At 39.5% G+C, this 17,942-nt stretch overlaps 2 protein-coding genes across 8 annotated transcripts in view; one reads left to right on the top strand and one right to left on the bottom strand.

Annotated features, from left to right (window-relative positions):
• The window catches only part of Ugp2 (UDP-glucose pyrophosphorylase 2), a 50,142-nt gene extending 36,267 nt beyond the window's left edge, over positions 1 to 13,875 (top strand). For both annotated transcript variants that reach the window (NM_001290634.1, NM_139297.6), the window contains exons 4-10: positions 1,191 to 1,376; positions 2,452 to 2,585; positions 3,870 to 4,167; positions 5,079 to 5,276; positions 5,888 to 6,130; positions 11,698 to 11,802; positions 12,872 to 13,875. In NM_001290634.1, coding sequence (NP_001277563.1) covers positions 1,191 to 1,376; positions 2,452 to 2,585; positions 3,870 to 4,167; positions 5,079 to 5,276; positions 5,888 to 6,130; positions 11,698 to 11,802; positions 12,872 to 12,979 — 1,272 coding nt within the window. In that variant the 3' untranslated portion in view covers positions 12,980 to 13,875. The remainder of the gene's footprint in view (positions 1 to 1,190; positions 1,377 to 2,451; positions 2,586 to 3,869; positions 4,168 to 5,078; positions 5,277 to 5,887; positions 6,131 to 11,697; positions 11,803 to 12,871) is intronic.
• The window catches only part of Vps54 (VPS54 GARP complex subunit), an 82,102-nt gene continuing 78,027 nt past the window's right edge, over positions 13,868 to 17,942 (bottom strand). For 4 of the 6 annotated variants that reach the window (XR_380966.4, XM_030246004.1, XM_011243720.1 and 1 more), the window contains one exon: positions 13,877 to 15,248. Coding sequence is in view for 5 of the 6 variants with exons in the window: in XM_030246004.1 (XP_030101864.1) it covers positions 15,143 to 15,248 (106 nt within the window). In the remaining variant the exon portion in view is untranslated. Of the gene's footprint in view, positions 15,249 to 17,942 lie in introns of all 6 variants that reach the window. The other 2 variants (NM_139061.5, NM_001290628.1) reach the window with 1 other exon arrangement.

Genomic DNA, 17,942 nt, shown 5'->3' with positions numbered 1-17,942 from the left:
TGATAGTGAGGATTGTGGAGAGGAGCATTTTGTATTCCTTAGTGTTCATAGCAAGTAAGAGAGAATATTCATTTACAGTTGGCAGTTTAGAAGAACAACGGTACAGATAACGTTTTATAAAAAGATCTCTGAACAAGAATTATATAATGAGTTTGTCTGTCAGACACAGAGATGTTGGCCTACAAGGCCTAGATCACAAGAGGTAAGCCCATCAGGTCCTTCCTTTCCTAATCAAAAATGACCTCACATGAGTACACATTAGCAGATAACAGAACAGATAATAGCTAATGTTCACAGGGTAACCAGTGGCTGGCTTACATGTTTTAGTCTTATACTATAATGGAACTAAAGAGGTCATTTGAGGGCTTATTCTATTAAAGCAAAATAACAAAAATGTCACAAATATACTGCAATTCTTTTATAAAGCTTTCATTCTTGCTCTAAGATGTAAGATTTCTTACTCTGCTTTGAACAACAGCAAAAACATGGGTCTTTCCTATAAATGTCATCGTTTCTGTGCTTAAAGGACAAATTCAGGACTAGGGCACTCTGCTCACAGACTTAGGGTGCTAGACAGGAGGTAGGGTTGGCTTCCCCAGCTCCAGCCTTCACACTGCTCCCTTCTCAGGGCGTTTCTTAGAACGAGGATGTATAATTTTCCAGTGCAAGGTTTTATAAAATGACACCCTACACTTACGTTTTTGAGGAAGGAGCTGTGCTGTGCATACCTAGAATTGTGACTGCAAGCCTGTGCCGCTTGCCTCTCAAGGGTCATCTTACAACTGAAGACGACAAACACAAGTGCATGTTGCTTTTTGCCTCCCATGTAGGAGAAATAATGTATAATTAATATATATTATTCTCCAGAATTGAAGTAGAATATAATGCACCTGAACTACGTAGACTTGACCAAGTTGATATTTTGATTAAAATTGGAAATAGTTTCTTAAGGTAATTCAAGATTTAGACATTCATACCAGTCAGACCAGTGTTTGTGCACTGTACTTCCACTGTAGTTAAGTAGCCACTGAGCTACAACTCTGCAAGGGAAGCTGCCTGTGTGGACTTGTTGGGACTTTATATTTGAGAGACCAAAAGTTTTAAGGGATCATAGACGTAACCTTGAGATTGATTTGCTTTATCTTGCAAAGCTATGAAGTTGCCATCTCTAATTTAATATTTTCTTTCAGATTCAACCCTATGAAAAGATAAAAGCCAGAGGCTTGCCTGATAACATATCTTCTGTGTTGAACAAGTTGGTGGTAGTGAAACTCAATGGTGGTTTGGGAACCAGCATGGGCTGCAAAGGCCCTAAAAGTCTGATTGGTGTAAGAAATGAGAACACCTTTTTGGATCTAACTGTTCAGCAAATTGAAGTGAGTAGCATGTAACCTTTCACATAAGATACGAAAGTAGATTTAGTGTTTACATTATAAAGTGCTAGTGCTAGTTAACAGATTGCGATTTTGTTTCCGTGTTAGTGTGTGGGGTTGGGACACTGTAAGGACGTATTCTTAAGATGCAGAAGCTCAGCCCTCTGTAAATACTTTGTACTGCAGCCTTCCTGACCCTGCGCTTTTCTGGCTTAATCCGTTTTGAGAGGCTGTAGAGGGTGTTCTCATCCTCGTCTGGTTGGACGGCATGGATGCTAAGAACTGTTCTTGGCTTCCTTCTTTGACAAAGTTATCAATTGTCGACCTCATGGGACAGAGGTCCCATGTCTTTTGCATGTCTTCTTCCTTTGCCTGATGTGGTGCTGACAGCTACCAATCATAATAGCAGCAGTGGCAGCTAACATGTATCCAGCATTTACTGTGTACCAGGTTTTCTAAGTGCCTTCCCCAAAATGACTCATTTGTTCCTCTCAGCAATTCACAAGTACTGCTCTCCCCATTTTATGCATGAGGATGGGCAATAAGCTCTAAGTAATAAAGTAAAACCAAAACTGAAAGCTAAGCGCCATCTTCTCCGACTTATTGCCTTAGCTCTTTTGAGAAACTGAGAAGATTGAAGTGCTACTGCTGAGTTTGAAATGCCTGAGAAGAGGAAACCGTGACTTTGTAACTTTGTATCCTCATCTCCACAGAGCTGGAAGACAAGAGCAGATGCATAGCCAGCACTTGTCTACCTTTAGGCCATAGAGGACTGCTGACTACATGCTCAGCTCCAGTAGGGATTGCCCTGGGCAACTGAATCTGCGCCTCAGCTAAGTTAGCCATGAAATGAAGACAGTGGCTCTCTTTCAAAGGGTCATGGTTTACCGAATGAGTTCATGATAAATTGCTTAGCTACATAGCCATGTAAAATGTATGTATATATATGTAAATATAAATCCAGAGAGCACTAGAGGTCAGGTTTTAAACGTTTTATGATTAACCATTCAAGAGTGGTTTTATGTATTAAGTCAGAGAATGTGAGTCTGGATGACCTGATTGTCGTTCTCCTCTTTAGCATTTGAACAAAACCTATAATACAGATGTTCCTCTCGTTTTAATGAATTCTTTTAACACGGATGAAGATACCAAAAAAATACTCCAGAAGTACAATCACTGTCGTGTGAAAATCTACACCTTCAATCAAAGCAGGTACCAGAAATAAAAATAATTAGCTGGTGGGATTGTGGCTCCACGGAGTTCCATTCTTTGGTGCAAACATGGTTCCTCATTGCAGCCCAAGGTCAAGTCATGCAAGAACTGATGTCCTTAAAGCTAAATACAGGCTTATCAATAGGTGATGGTTATAAACTTTGGTTTTATAATTTCTACTCCTCAGAGAATCTGCTTGAGATCTTATTCTAAGTCCCAAATATTTCAGGACAGTTTATAAAAAGCCTTTGCATGTTAAGGTCTCTGGTTAGGTAGATGACTTCCTGCAAACCACAGTACTGAAAGCCTTTCCTATGGGAGGAAGGTTCTTCACCCTGAATAGATAGCTCTGTGGAAATTAAGTAAGCTTTGGAGAGAAGCATCTACTCTGGGGTGGGTGGGGGGTAGTGAGTAGAAAGGAATTCGGGTGACTTGGGGAACAGGCTTTCTATTTAGGGGTAGACAGCAGCCTACAGAAACTTTTTGGAAATTGTTGGAAATGGTATATCTAAAGTTGGATCATTAGTTTGTTGGTATTTTAAAATTTGCCCCCACTCCAGCATCATAGTGTTTGTTGCCTGACTCCTAGAAGGCTGTCTGTGTGCGTATGAGCTCTTTCCTGCTTCCCTTTACTTTGTCAACTCTCACCCATGCACAGACATGCATGCAAAATGGAGGGAAGCATCCCAAATGCATCTAAGAGTGGGCAGGTCTCCTCAGGTAGAGTCTCAGGCACAAGAAACATCCCACACCAGAGAGGTTTAAAAACCGTTGACTTACCGAGTCTTTCCTCCTAGAGAGCTGTAAAAAACAATGTTAAAATATGAAGTGTATTCTCTTCTGCATGGCCACAGGAACCTTCTCCTGAATGACTATCTAGAAGACAGGTTGTTGTGTTTAATAATAATGACAGTTTTTGAAATAGAGGGATGTTTTATTTAATATCTAATCTCTATGGACAACCTCTGAAACAGAGGGATGACTTATTTAATATTTTAAAAATATTTTGTTTTCTTGTTAGTTATGTGTATCTGTGTATTATCTATGTGTAGGTATGTGCACATTAGTGCAGGAGCCCAAGGAAGCTAGGGGAGGGTGTCAAACGCCCTGAAACTGGGTTTACAGAGCTTGTGAGCCATTTGATGTGGATACTGGACACTGAACATGCTCCTAACCACTGATCTGTCTCTCCAGCCCTTATTTAATTTTAGTGTATTGTTTTACTTGAAGGATTAGGGTATGCTACAGAACCAGTGTAATAACATTCTTGTTTTGTTTTTACAGGTACCCGAGGATCAATAAGGAATCTCTACTTCCTATAGCAAAGGATGTGTCTTATTCAGGGGAAAATACTGAAGCTTGGTACCCTCCAGGGCATGGAGATATCTATGCTAGTTTCTACAATTCTGGCTTGCTCGATACCTTTATAGAAGAAGGCAAAGAGTATATTTTTGTGTCTAACATAGATAATCTGGGTGCCACAGTGGATCTTTATATTCTTAATCACCTGATGAACCCACCCAATGGGAAGCGCTGTGAGTTTGTCATGGAAGTCACAAACAAAACACGAGCAGATGTTAAGGTAAACACTGAAGACTCATGTTTTCACATTTGACGAAGCACGTAGCTAAAATCCTTTTTCTAGTTAGAAGTTTCTATTTTATGTATAACATATCATTTACCTAACATTTTAAGAAAGTGTGATATTATTCTGTGGGTTAAGTTTTAAGATAACAGTGTGTATCATAAACCCAGAATTAATAGTAGTATACATCTATGTCAGTAATTTAAATTGGAAACAGTTTTCTTGTGTTTTTATGGAACAAATCTGAAATATGTGGAAACATATAACACCAGTTTGTTCCCACCAATAACACTCTTCTGGTTGACATTTAAGTATTTTATTATGTTATCCCTTTAATGGAAATATAATTCTACAAAATGTGTGTATATATTATATGAATACTTTGACACCTCACTGTAGTTGTGCAAAACTAATGCAGTTGTTTTAGTACAAAGTGTAAATTGCACATGGCATATTTGGTAGTTATATTTGGCCTTTGATAAAATGGCACACACGATTTTACTGTTTATCTGTCAATGATGCACACCAAAACAATTCCCTGCTCTGAATTCTATGCCACCTCCTCCCACTGGTGTGTTCTCATGGCTGTAAGAACTTCTAGCCTCAGTCTGTTTCTCATCCTCTCATTTGTCTCCCTTCTCCCTCATCCTCGACCTCATCTGGGTAGGACTAAGTTGTTTGTGATGGGCAGTGGTTTGGGAATGAGGAAGGCTTATAGCAGATCTTAGGAAGAGGAAGAGAGATGAACTCCTAGGACTGACTGTGAGAGTTTATGATAAAGTAACAATCTGAATCATAAATATGTTACTTTGTATATTGGATTATATAGTCATTATCTTGTATGAAAGTCTACGAAAGTCATAATCAGTTGGTATGGCTGATTGCAAATTGATTGTCTGTTTTTCTAGGGTGGGACACTCACTCAGTATGAAGGCAAACTGAGACTGGTGGAAATCGCTCAAGTGCCCAAAGCACACGTTGATGAGTTCAAGTCTGTGTCAAAATTTAAAATATTTAACACAAACAACCTATGGATTTCTCTTGGAGCAGTTAAAAGACTTCAGGAACAGAATGCCATTGACATGGAAATCATTGTGAATCCAAAGGTTCGTGATGGTCACAGTCCAGTCGGCAGACCAGCCCCTGCCTACTCCTGGAGCTTGACTGTTTAGTTAGTCACACCTTTATCTAAGTCTCAACTCGTGTCCTCCAGAGTCTGCATTCATCCCAGTGATGTGATGCTGATTTGACTCTAAGCTGAAAAGGACCACCTTCAGTGTAGTTGCTGCTTTTATACATGAATGCCATTTATCTGTAGGCATCTTACATAAGTTTTTCCAACCCCTGGCTCTTAAGTGAAAAATGGACATGTTGCTAACTCAAGCAAACTTAAAAAACAAAAACAACCATACACATAAAGCAATATAAGCGCTTGATTAATCTCAGTTCTTTGGATTCTCTGAGACCACTTCCCAAGTACTAGTATCATACATAGAACACAGCTCTGAGTTAATATATACATACAGCCTGTGTTTACTGGGCGGTTTATGTTCGTAATTCCAGCAGTTGGAAAGTGGAGTTGAGGTAGTTCAAGGTTGTCCTCAGTGCAGTGTGAGCTTGAGGCAGGTAAGTTTTCATACATGAGATTGTGTTTCAGGCCCCAAACCCTTTGTTTCCCCACTCTTCCCTGACTTCCTTCTTCTTTCTTTATTTACAGACATTGGATGGAGGCCTGAATGTAATTCAGTTAGAAACTGCAGTTGGAGCTGCAATTAAAAGTTTCGAGAATTCTTTAGGTATTAATGTTCCAAGGAGTCGTTTTCTGCCTGTGAAAACCACATCAGATCTCTTGCTTGTGATGTCAAACCTCTATAGCCTTAACGCAGGATCTCTGACCATGAGTGAAAAGCGTGAATTCCCTACAGTGCCCTTGGTTAAATTAGGCAGTTCTTTTACCAAGGTAGGTAACTGGAAAGATACTTGGAGAATTATGTTCCACTACTGACTTTGTATGGCTCCATCTGTGGTGTGGTTTGAAGGAACTGACTGCAGTCTCTGCAGTTGGTCTGGAGAGGAGAAAAGAATGCTTTAGTTGTTATCTTTTCTCTTCTGAGACTGCTTTCACTAGTCAGCAAAAGTTAATTCTGCTTTAATAAATATTTATTGTGCTTCTGCCACCGCCTAGGCAGTTTCTAGATAAGGAAACTTAGCAGCAAACTGAAATCCCTAGCTTTATAACATTAACATTCTAGACGGAGAAGCTAAGAAGCCAGTTCATCACATGCATAGTTTGTCTCTCACTACAGAGAAAGCTACAGAGAGACAAAGCAAGGACAGAGTTGGAGATGTGTGGTGGAGGGATGGCGTCACGACCCTGGCCGGCCACAGAGCCTCAGGAAGAAGCTGGGCTGATGTGTATTAAGGCAGAAAGCTTCAGCTAGGCAGGGGTGATAAGGAGACTTAGAAAACCACACGGCTAGTACAACCGGGCAAGTTGGTGGCTAGCCTTGGAGGTCCTGCTGTGCCATCTAAGTCTAGTCTAGTCCTGGCTGTTCAGTGCCATTTGTTCTAGAGTGCAGATGAAGAATTGAGTAGAAAACTTTGATTATGCAGGTCCTGAAAGATGAAAAAGAAGTTTATCAAAAGCTGCTGCTGCTTCAAGCTATGGAATGGGCTTAAGGGGAGGCAGGAGAATTGGAGTTGGAGGTGAAAAAAATAAAAACCAAGAAATCATGTCATGGCCACAAGATACATTTTGAGGGGTTCTGTTTCAGAATATGAGAGAATTTACTTAAATACTGATGGGAATTAGTATAGTCATGGGAAAATATTTGCAGGAGACTCCTGGAATAAATTCTTGACTAGCCTTGCAAAGATCTACTAGTGGAGAAACTGGCTTCATTTCTGCAGAATCCAGCCGAGCACTAGGAGCAAGGGGTAGAGTAGTCAAGGGAGCAGAGTGGCATAGTGGGAGACAAGCCAGTAGGGGTTTGCTTTCTTAGCAAAACAGAAAACAGGAAGAAAGAACCCAATAGTGCTCACTTGTGATCCCTGCTGTCCCTTGCCCTGAGCCCTGCTGCATCTGTGGCTCCTACCCATCCTGCAATGCCAGCTCGTTTAGGATACTCAAGCTTTGAGAGGCTCTCCCTTCTCTGAGTGCTGTACAGAGCATTCCTCTGGCTTTAAGTGGTGGCTACGCATTACTTTCTCATTCTGAAGCAGAGCATCTGTCCCGCTCAGCTGAGCTGTAAGACGCTGGACTAGTGTTTAGGTGCATCTACCATCCTCTCCTTCATGGGCGTTTGAATGTAAGTGCAAGTAAACAGGTTCTTCCCATAGAAGAACTTAGCCAGAAAATTTTCATATTTTAGATAGCTTTTAAATATAAACCATTTTTCTTTTTTTTAAAGTATGTTCATCTGTTTTTGTACATATATAGTCTTAGCCGTCACTACCACCCCCTAACCCACCATCCTGTCTCCCTCCGAACCTCATCTCCTCTTTTTATTTTTATAAAGATGTTTGTTTATGGGTGTGCATGTGTGTACCTTGTGTGAATTTATGCACCCCATGTGTGCAAATGCCCTCGAGAGGGTGTCATGTCCTGTAGAGCTGGAGTTAGAGTTACAGAAGGTTATGAGCACCTGAATCAGGCTCTGGAAGTGAAGGCAGGCCCTTTACAAGAGCTAAGTTCTCTTAACTGCTGAGCCATCTCTCCAGTCTTTGAACAAAAAAAAAAAAAAAAAAAAAAATTGCTAGTAGCTCCAAATCCAATTAAAGCTAACCATGTACAAATGGACATAGGGTATCCACTGGGCCATAGGCATACTCACTCAAAAGTGGCCTGCCCCCAGCGGCCAGGAACTGTCACAGCTCCTCAGTTGTGGGATGACCCTCAGGAGCTCTTTAGTCCATGCTGAAATTTGGACTGGCCTGATCTTCTGCACGCAGTCAAGCTGCTGTTGTGAATCTTCCCTAAAGAAGTCTTTATTAAATATTCTTTGACCATTTTTTATATGCATTGTGTCTTGATTCTGTCCACCCCACTTTCTAACTCCCCCTGGGACACCAAATACAGCAACTTTTCCCCTTCATGCTCCTTTTTCTTTTTTTGTAACCAAGTCAGATTAGTGCTGCCTATGGCAGTGTTGACTGATGGTGTTGGCTTGTACAGATTAATAGCTGTAGTTGTGGCGAGTTTATGAATGCAGTGGTCATGCCGTACCCAGAAGACAGCATTTCATAGCACTGAACCCCTCCCTCCAGCTCTTGTATTTGTCCAACCACTCTTCTATAGTGTTCATGGATCCTTGAGATTGGGATTGATGTAGATGTTCTAAGAACACAGCAGTCACTTGTTCTCAGCACTTGACCAGTTATAAGTCTCTGCATGAACTGCTGGCCACAGAAAAGATATCTGGTCAAGGTTGAAGGCAACACTAATGTATGGGTATAGAAGGCATTTTAATAGCATATTCTTTTAGCAATACAACAGCTGTAAGTTCCCTCTTGGGGCCGCCATGGACTTCTGACCAGGGTTATGATGCAGAGCATGAACTCTTTTCTGTGGAACAGGCCTCGAATCCAACCAGAAAACATTTGCTCCCTCCAGAACTGTCATGCCCCTGTAGTACCTACCAGTGGGCCCATTTTCTGATACATTTGTGGCATACAGAGTTTGCCATTGGGCAAGAGCACTGATAGCTTTTCTTCGCCAGTAGCTTTCATAGCGCCTTCTGGCATTTTCTGTGAAAGCTATCCAGCAAAGAGGAAGTTTTCAGGTCAGTTCCAGCTTGACTGTCCGTCATATGACCAAAATGCGTTATCTTCAGCAGGAGGGTTGTACCATTTAGTTCTGGTGGGCAGCCAGGAGCAATAGCAATAACCTTTGTTCTTTTGATGAACTTGCCCTGCCAAGTAACTGAAAGATTCCACTCCTGGGCATTGAGAGATTTATTAACCAGTATATTCTGGGGAAAACATTGACCATTCATGCAGGGTACTGGTAGCGTTTTCATGTATCCTTAGTTTTGGGTGACTTGCCCCACTCACCCTTCCTCTTCCTGTCCCCTTTTCTGCTCCCAATTCCTGCTGAAACCTTAAAAAGCTCTAGTATTCCTCACTCCCCTTACTCCTTAAGGCCTTGACTTTTCTCTGCCGCCTCCTCCATGGGCCCTTCTACTTTGATGGGCTCCACAGATACTCCCAAGTAAAACAGATAAATCTAAACATTCAAAAGTGGGCACATATGAGAAAACATACATCTTGTCTGAGCTTAGGTTCCCACAGTGCTTGTTTTCCAATTCCATTTTTCTTAAACTTTTACTAGTTTTTAAGTTTGTTTTGTCAGCTATGAAAACACTGACACTTGTCTTATAGGTCCACATGCTTAAAATCCCTTTTCCATCCTTTGACTCTAAAGTAGTGTCTGTCTTTTGTGGTGATGTGTGATGTTTGTTTTTATAGTATAATCTGTTCTTTGGATGTGTGTTTCTGGATAGCTCCTATTTTTTTACTCAAATGTATTAGCCTGTATTTTTTATTAAAAATCTAATTTGCTATGAAATTATAAATTACAAAGTCTAATTAATATTGAAAATTGTGTATTGATTCTTGCCATTTTGTTATGGGGTTTTACTAAATTCCCCCTCCTGCTTAGTATTATTCTAGTGCAGTTTTTTTCCTGTGAACTGCCTTTGAGTGGACTCCTATAAAAGTATCTCCTATAGAGCTGACTTTTAGCAGCCATACATTTCTTTAGTATTTTTTTATCAGGGGAGGTTTTGTCTTTTCTTCAGTTATGACAGATAATTTTGTTGTCCATAGTATTTTTGGTTGGCAGTTACTATCTTTCAGAACTTGAAAGCATTTTTCAAGCCATTCTGACTAAAGTTTCTTTAACAATCTGTTATTTCTGATAGACCTACCTTTTATGTGACTTGGTGCTTCTTTCTTGCTACTTTCAACATACTTTGTTTTGTATGTTTAGTTTTTTAATTATGACAACGGGAGGCTATTTTCTATTATTGTCTATTGGAGTCCTAAATGCCTCCTGCATCAGGATTCCCTTTTTCCTGATTCTTCTGTTAGGATTCTTTTGAGAATATTTTTGTGACAGAATCTCACTATGTAGCCATAGAAGTCCTGGAACTCTGTGTAGACTAGTTCCACCTGCCTCTGCTTGTCAGGTGCTGGGATTAAATATGTGCCAAAAAATATGCTTTTAGAATGATAATCTTCTCTTTCTATGCTCATAACCTGGAGACTTGGTCTCTCCAGAGTGCGTCATGCATCTTGGAAGTCCACTGGTCCTTAATTATTTATGTCCTTGTTGGGTTGTCCAGTTCCTCCATTTTGTCTTCAAGCTCAGTTCCTCTCCTTGATCCATTCTATTGAGATGTTTTTTAACTGTGTTTACCCAGCATTTAAGATTTTTTTCTTCAGTATTTCTTTGTTGAATTCTTAACCTATCATCCACCACCTTCATTATTTTGTTGAGTTGTTTGTGTCATTGAACAGACTTACTATTTTGAATGACCTGTTTGGAATTACATCTAACTCATTTGGAAGAGGCATATTGTCTAGGTTTTTTTCATACATTGGGATTTGGACATCTAATGTTCTTTGCTTTTTTTAATCAGCTATACTTTTTCAATTGAAGTACTTGGAATATTCAAGTGGCACTTATTTGTGGTAATGCCAAGTGTGTAGTTGAGAAAATAATTCTTCAGTCTAGGAGTACCTGCCCTAAGCTCTACATTATTCCCCAAATAGGGTACTGACTGGGAGAGCCACAGCTGTTTGTTAGCCCCACTATGCACTTATTACACTAGCGTTATTAGGACAAAGGCAGTTTACAGGAGAATAAATTTACTCTATCATGGTTTGAAGGCATGGCAGGAGAATCTAGAAGTGAGAGCTCACATCCTCACTCAAAAGCAGAGTGTGAACTGGAAGTAGGAAAGACTTTAGGCTCCAGGATCTTACCCCTGTGGCATACTTCTTCCATCAAGACTATCCTCCTAAACCTCCCCAAACAGTGACTCCAGCCCAGGGAAGTATTCAAAGACTGGAGCATAGAGGGGACATTTCTCATTTAAATCACCACAGAAAAGGAGGAGGGTAACATAGCTAGGAAAGAAAAGTTGAGCTGTTAGGGTGCACAGATTTTAGAGATTCTTAAAGCTATGGAAGGCTAGAATTACAAGAGGTGGTCAGCAAGGATGAAAGGAGAAAGACAGGACAGACTAGGGGAAGTTTGAAATGTGGCTGAAGAGTACAGAAAATAAAGACTGCCTTGTGGTAATCTCAATGGAGAAATGGAAAACAGTAATTCTGAAATGTAACTGACTAATGTATGATCAGAAGCAAAGCAGCCATGAGGTTGGTATGCAAGAGTGGGAGACTCGTATATATCGTTGGTGTGGTTGTACTTATTTGAAAGGGGAGTCCTCGGATCTGGATCCCTCAGGCTCTAGTGGTTTTGTGTGCCACCGTCTAAAATACTTTTTACACTTCTACTTGAAGGTTCAAGATTATCTAAGAAGGTTTGAAAGTATACCCGATATGCTGGAACTGGACCACCTCACTGTTTCAGGAGATGTGACATTTGGAAAAAATGTTTCACTAAAGGTATTATGAAAGTCTTATTTATTATGGCTTTATAAAATAGGCTTCACTTTCTAGTCCTAAATTTACCTTCATTAAGGAGTAATTCTTTGTGTGAACAGATTATCGGGTCATCTGTACGGTAAGTATTTAGTACTACTGTATCTAGACACATAACCTAGTTAAAATACAACCATAACCAATACAGGGACTTTGTGGAATATATCCCTACAGTGAGGAAGAAGACCCAAGGTAGTAGTAAAATGGGGCTATTTTCAGAATAGAACCCTACTAGCATTTCGATCATTAGCTCACGAAGTAGAGAAAATAACTTCATTTATACTGGTCTGCTCCTGTTAAGAAATATGGAGGGTAGATAATGGATACACTTGCCTTTTCCTAATTACATCATCTTACAATAATTACTATGTAGATATTTCAAGTGTTCTTTTACATTAAGGCCATTTACCTAAATGGAGATGTTAAAATATTATACATGAATATAAGGTCATTGTGTATACTGTTTAATCTAAAATCTCACTAAGACATAGAATTGTTGCCAGTTAACTGTTCTTTAAACAGGAAAGGGATAGGGGCCAAAGAGATAGAAACTTGTAGAGCCAACATAAGACAACATGGTGGTAACGTGGTATCTATTGGTCATACCTACACTGAAGCAGCAGAGGGAGCATGCTAGCCAGCCCAACCTGCTGCCCCACCGTTTTGCTCACTGCCTAGTGAGCTCCAGCAAAGTGGGAGAGAGATCCCCTCTCAAGAAAAGTAGTACGTGGCACATGAACACTTGAGGTTGCCCTCTGGTCCCCCCACACACATGTGCAGATGTACTGACACACAACAAAACCAACCCTGTGTGTAATGTAACCCAGCAAGCAGCCTTGGCCATTTGTGATGCAGCCTGTGTCTGCCTCCTACTTCCATAGCTACCTCTTAGGAGACAGCAGGACACATCATGTCCCATTATTGGCCTTTCATGTTTATTTACTTATTATGAGCTTGATTTTAAGATAACTAGTTGTATGTTTCAGCTATGATTTTTAAGTACAATCTCTTTTTTTTCTTCTTCTTCACTTAGGGAACAGTTATTATTATTGCAAATCATGGTGACAGAATTGACATCCCCCCAGGAGCCGTGTTAGAGAACAAGATTGTATCTGGAAACCTTCGGATCCTGGATCACTGAAATAAGCACTTTCAGATACACTTTCTACTAATTATGGGCTAAAGAGTTTCTTATAATAAAATATCCTCTAAGATTATAAAATAAGCAGGTACTTTATTTACTATGTTGTACTCTGCAGTGTTGATTTTTTAAAGTAGTTTTCTGCAATGAGCTTTTAGTCTAAGGAAAGCATAGATGAAGCAATACTTTCCTTCTTTGATGAAAAGCCTAGAAATTAGTTCCTCTTAAAGTGCAATATTACTTAACCTCAGAATCGGGCCAGTTCTGTAGATCCTCAAGAGAAGCTTCAGTGACTGTCCCTTTGAATTGCCTCCGATTTCAAAAATAAATAAATAAATCTACACGTTTACTTTTGCTGTCTAGTGCTCACTCTTGTGAAATGCAGAAAAAGTCAAGTACTCTTGCTCCAACATAAACAGGAAGGTTTGTTCTTGCAGTTTTATCACTAGCCAGTCCAGGATTTTTTTTTTTTTTCTGATTTTCATTTCTAAGACTATTAAACATAGTTGACACTAGAACTAAACTTGACAGTATTTAGTGTTCATCTGGTTCTAGACCTGGGATACCTGCCGTGCTGTACACATTTCATCAAACTGTTTGCCCAGAGGAAGGAAGGGGTGAGCAGGTCAAAGTAGAGCATGTCTTTTACATCCTTGTTTCCTGCAGCTCTCTGTTGGGGGAGGGGATATCATGTCATTAGAAGTTACCTCTCATTACAGCTTCAGTTCTTAACACTCTGTTGCCACTCAGAAATACTGATAACCTTTGCAATCAGGTCCACTGGTGGTTAGATGTGTGCCTTTCTAGCCAAGAAATATTTCCAGTTCTTCCATATTTGTTTTGAAAAGGCTGTGTGTTTAAAATATACTGTACCATTGAAAAAAGTTGCCTTTTAAGTCTGTTTTTGTACATCTTTATTTTTGACAGTTTAAGAACCAATGACATACCTCTGCAATGATAAAAAAAAAAAATTCCTCTTGAGAAAACAAAAAACCCCCACAAGATTATTTCATTGTACATTATAACCACAAGATTAGGCACTCTGACAGGTTAGGCAAGATTCTTGGTGTGAGACACAGGCACTTTCATTTGTAGAGTGCTGCCGATTCTGGTTTTGAAGGTAGGCATTATAAAAGTCTTCAGATAGCTTACTCATCAACCTTGTATTTCTGGCCCCAACACAGCAGCCTGTATTTTAAAAATTCCATTTATCCCTGGTCTTTGCTTATATACATATCAAAAGGAACTTAAAAGCAAGAATTCAAGAGGGCCATATTTCATGTTATCTAAATGTTAAAATGGTAATTCATAAGTAAGCGTATATGAATATGTATTCTTGCCTCTGCTAGAAATGAAAAAGCAAAGAAAAAACAGAATGCTACCCCAAACCCTTCATAGGTACTTTAATAAATACAGCTATTAAACCATAGCTTTATGTATCCCACTTCTGGAAAGTATTTAAATTAGTAGTTGCATAAGTAAATGCAAATATTCTTTATTCTTTATAATCAGTCTCCCATATATTTAACAGTTTGAGGCTTTTACCCAGTGACATAACAGTGGTAGTGAAAAAGTTAAATATGCAGCACACAAAACCTGAAACTTGACATTGGTCATTAAAACAAAAACTGAATTCCTAAATCCAAGCAATCAAAAGATGTTTATTTTTTATAAAGATCTGTAAAAAAATAATTTCTCAAACAGCTTTACTTTCATAGAGAAAACTTTCTACAGAGGTTGACTAAGATTTTAATATTTTCAATTGTACCATCATTAAATAAGGTGGGACACCATATGAATTTCATTGCACTGGAAGAAATGCAGAGCATTTTTAATATAAAGTATACAGAGCATTCTAGGCAGCTACAGCTGTGTTACAGCTATGTGTTCTTTTGGATTTGGTCCAAAGAAACCTGAGTCTGTTTCCAGAGAGAATGAAAAATGTTATAGACACCTGATCACTTGCTCCTTACTCAGGGATGCACAGAATGGCTTTCTCTGTAGATCCCACTGAATCCAGTTCCCAACACTGATCCTTCTTTTCCCTTCCCCCACCTCAGTCACTTTGGGTCCCAGGTTCAGTTCCTAACACACCAGGCATCCAGATTTTCTTCAGAAACACATCCCGTGGTCAGATGAACGACCTGGGTCTCCAGTCTGTCATCACCTCTTCTGTTCCCAGATCTCGGCCATATTTAGATCCAGATCTTTAAGGCCTTTTAAGGCTTGAAGATTTCCAGTGTAAAAAGCTACATCTGCTGTGACCAACCTGAACAGTAGGGAGAAAGGCATTTTAAATACAATACTTTCTCTTCTGATAGTAAAGGAACAACGTTCACTTTTTTAGCCTAGCTGCTAGAATATTTTTTTAGATCCAGAATTGCTAGGGATGAAAATGTTGACACTTGTCTTAGCAAATTTCCAGTATCAAAGGTCCACTTAATACTGATTTGAAAAGGTTTCATGGTAGATTCTAACTGATAAAATCAGATTTCTAAAAAGCATGAACTAAAAAAAATTAACAAGCTAAACTGAAATGACTTCAATTGGTTGTCACTAAAACATGTACATGTGGCTTCAACAGAGAAGCTCAAAGAAAGCTCAGGTTTCCTGGCAGTGCTGAGAGAGTAAACGAAAACTGGGGCTTTAGGAAGGTACTACTGAGTATCCAACTTGATACTAAGGGCTGGGGTGAGAGCATGGCTTAATGGTGGAGTACTTGCTTAGCATACATAAGGCTGTGGATTACATCTTCAGCCAACACACATGCTCAATGATGCATTTAGTAAAGACTTTCCACTTCTGTGTACAAGCTTGTCAGACTTATCCCTGCATCTGAAAGGACACCTCCTTTAGCCCCTGAACTGACTAAGCGGAAGCTGGAGTGTCCTTCATTCTGCTTTGTTTACATGCTGATTTGCTGATACTACTTTATTCACATCCCTCCCACACCCAATCCCGTATGTTTTAGTGTTCAGAAAAACTGGGAAAAGAAATTGTTATAACATTAAACACAGGGCAAGAGTATATAATACACCAGGGGAGGTGGGTGACAGCAAACTCTTGGACTTAGAAGACTAGAAAAATTTTTCTATCACTGAGGTATTTCCTCAACCCACATGGAAGAGATGAGATTTAAAAAAACAAAAAACAACAACAATAAAACTGAAATTAATGCCAGCAGGACAATGATTTTCTTCATCCGAGGAACACCAAAACCATCTTTATACAAAAATTTTTATAGTATTGAGTGATGTGGATAATGTAATTTAATCCATTTGGGGAAAAATCCTGTACTTCATAAACAGGCAAGTAAAATATAATTTAGTTTGGCTTTCAAGGTTTTAGTAGCTTACCAATGTAGAATGGGACTCTTGTTAGAAAACTAGTATGTATGAAATACTCAGCTTTCAGCACAGTGACTTAGTAACAGCCACAGGCTCACTCACAGCACCATGGCCTGCTGGAACATAGCAGATGCTGGTGGAATATGTGAAACTCCTACCCTACCAGCGAAAGCAGCTTCTTCCCCCTCCAACTGTGGCTAACACGGAAAGTAACACTTTACAGACCATTAAGTGTCTTATCCATTACAGCCTTGAATTTTAATCGGTGATTTAAATGAACTGCTAAGTAAACAATGTCTCTAATCTATTCACAATCTAAATTTGAAAGAAAATGACCTAACCTAAAGGTCATAATTTCTTGATCTATATAATGCCTGACCAGCCAATTTCACAACAAGAGAATGGATCATAAATAATATTTAGCTAGCAACATGATTTCATTTAGAATATCCAGTTTTCTAGTCACTCTTGGAAATACTACATTAACTTTAAATAAGGTAAATCAAGGCCCAGTTTGACTAAGCAAATGTCTTAAGCTTTGAACTGTTCTATTTGGTTGGATGGATGAGTTTAATTACAAGGATCAGTGGGAAGCCAAACTGTTTTCTTCCTACAGAATACCAAAATGGACCTTATTCTGATCCTTTCATTACTGCTTCGAAATCGGCTCTGAATCAAGACATTAGGCACCTCTGGTTTCTAAAAAAGTGATATACTTCTCTTGCTTTTAGTTTAGCTTTGACAACAGACCACCTATAATCAATATTTTATGTTACTCATAGGTGGTTTTCAGGCATTAGAGAGATGGCTCAGCAGTTTTGAGTACTTGTTCTTGCCGAGTACCCGGGTTAGTTCCTAACACCCACCTAGCAGCTCACAACTAGGGGCTCCAACTCTTCTTCCCCCTTCTCTCTGACGTCCAAGGACACTAGGCATATGCATGATGCATAAGCAGATATTCAGGCAAAACAGCCAGACCCATGTTTTTTTGTTTGTTTTTTTAAATGAGTATGTGCCACACCAAGGAAATCATACTGAAGTTTAGCAAGTGATTGGTACTTTTTACTTTTTGTGACACACACACTTTAACAATACTAGAGACTGAAGCCTGGGCCCCACAGATGCAAGGTAAGTGCTCTACCACTCAACAACAACCAGCCTTGGCATCTTGTCTTCAATTTTCTATGAAAAATGGTTTTGTTGGGGTTTCTTTTTGTTTTGAAAACATCTTTATCACACACCTTTAGTCCTAGCACTTGGAAGCAGAGGTAGGAGGATCTCTTGGGGGGGGGGGGGAGAGGGGAGAGAGAGAGACCCGCAAGAGCCAGTCCCTGTTTAAAACTCAAACAGTCCCTCAACCACACACACACACACACACACACACACACAATCTTAAGAAAATTCCAGCACAGATAAAGAAAGTGGATTGTTTAAGATTAGATAAAAGCTATAAGTGCCAAGCTAGAACTTAACCAAACTTAATGAAACAGGATTCCTACGGTTTTTAAATAACAATACTATTTCAACAGTAGATTATTTTTCAGAATCAATTTTATAAATGAGGCCATTTCTTCAGTCCAGGGACCCCAGAGTGGAGCTTTGAGTTCTGTCATGAC

Source organism: Mus musculus, chromosome 11, assembly GCF_000001635.26.
Source record: "Mus musculus strain C57BL/6J chromosome 11, GRCm38.p6 C57BL/6J".
In the NCBI taxonomy this organism is placed as follows: Eukaryota; Metazoa; Chordata; class Mammalia; order Rodentia; family Muridae; genus Mus; species Mus musculus.
This window is presented reverse-complemented; position numbering and strand designations above follow the sequence as displayed.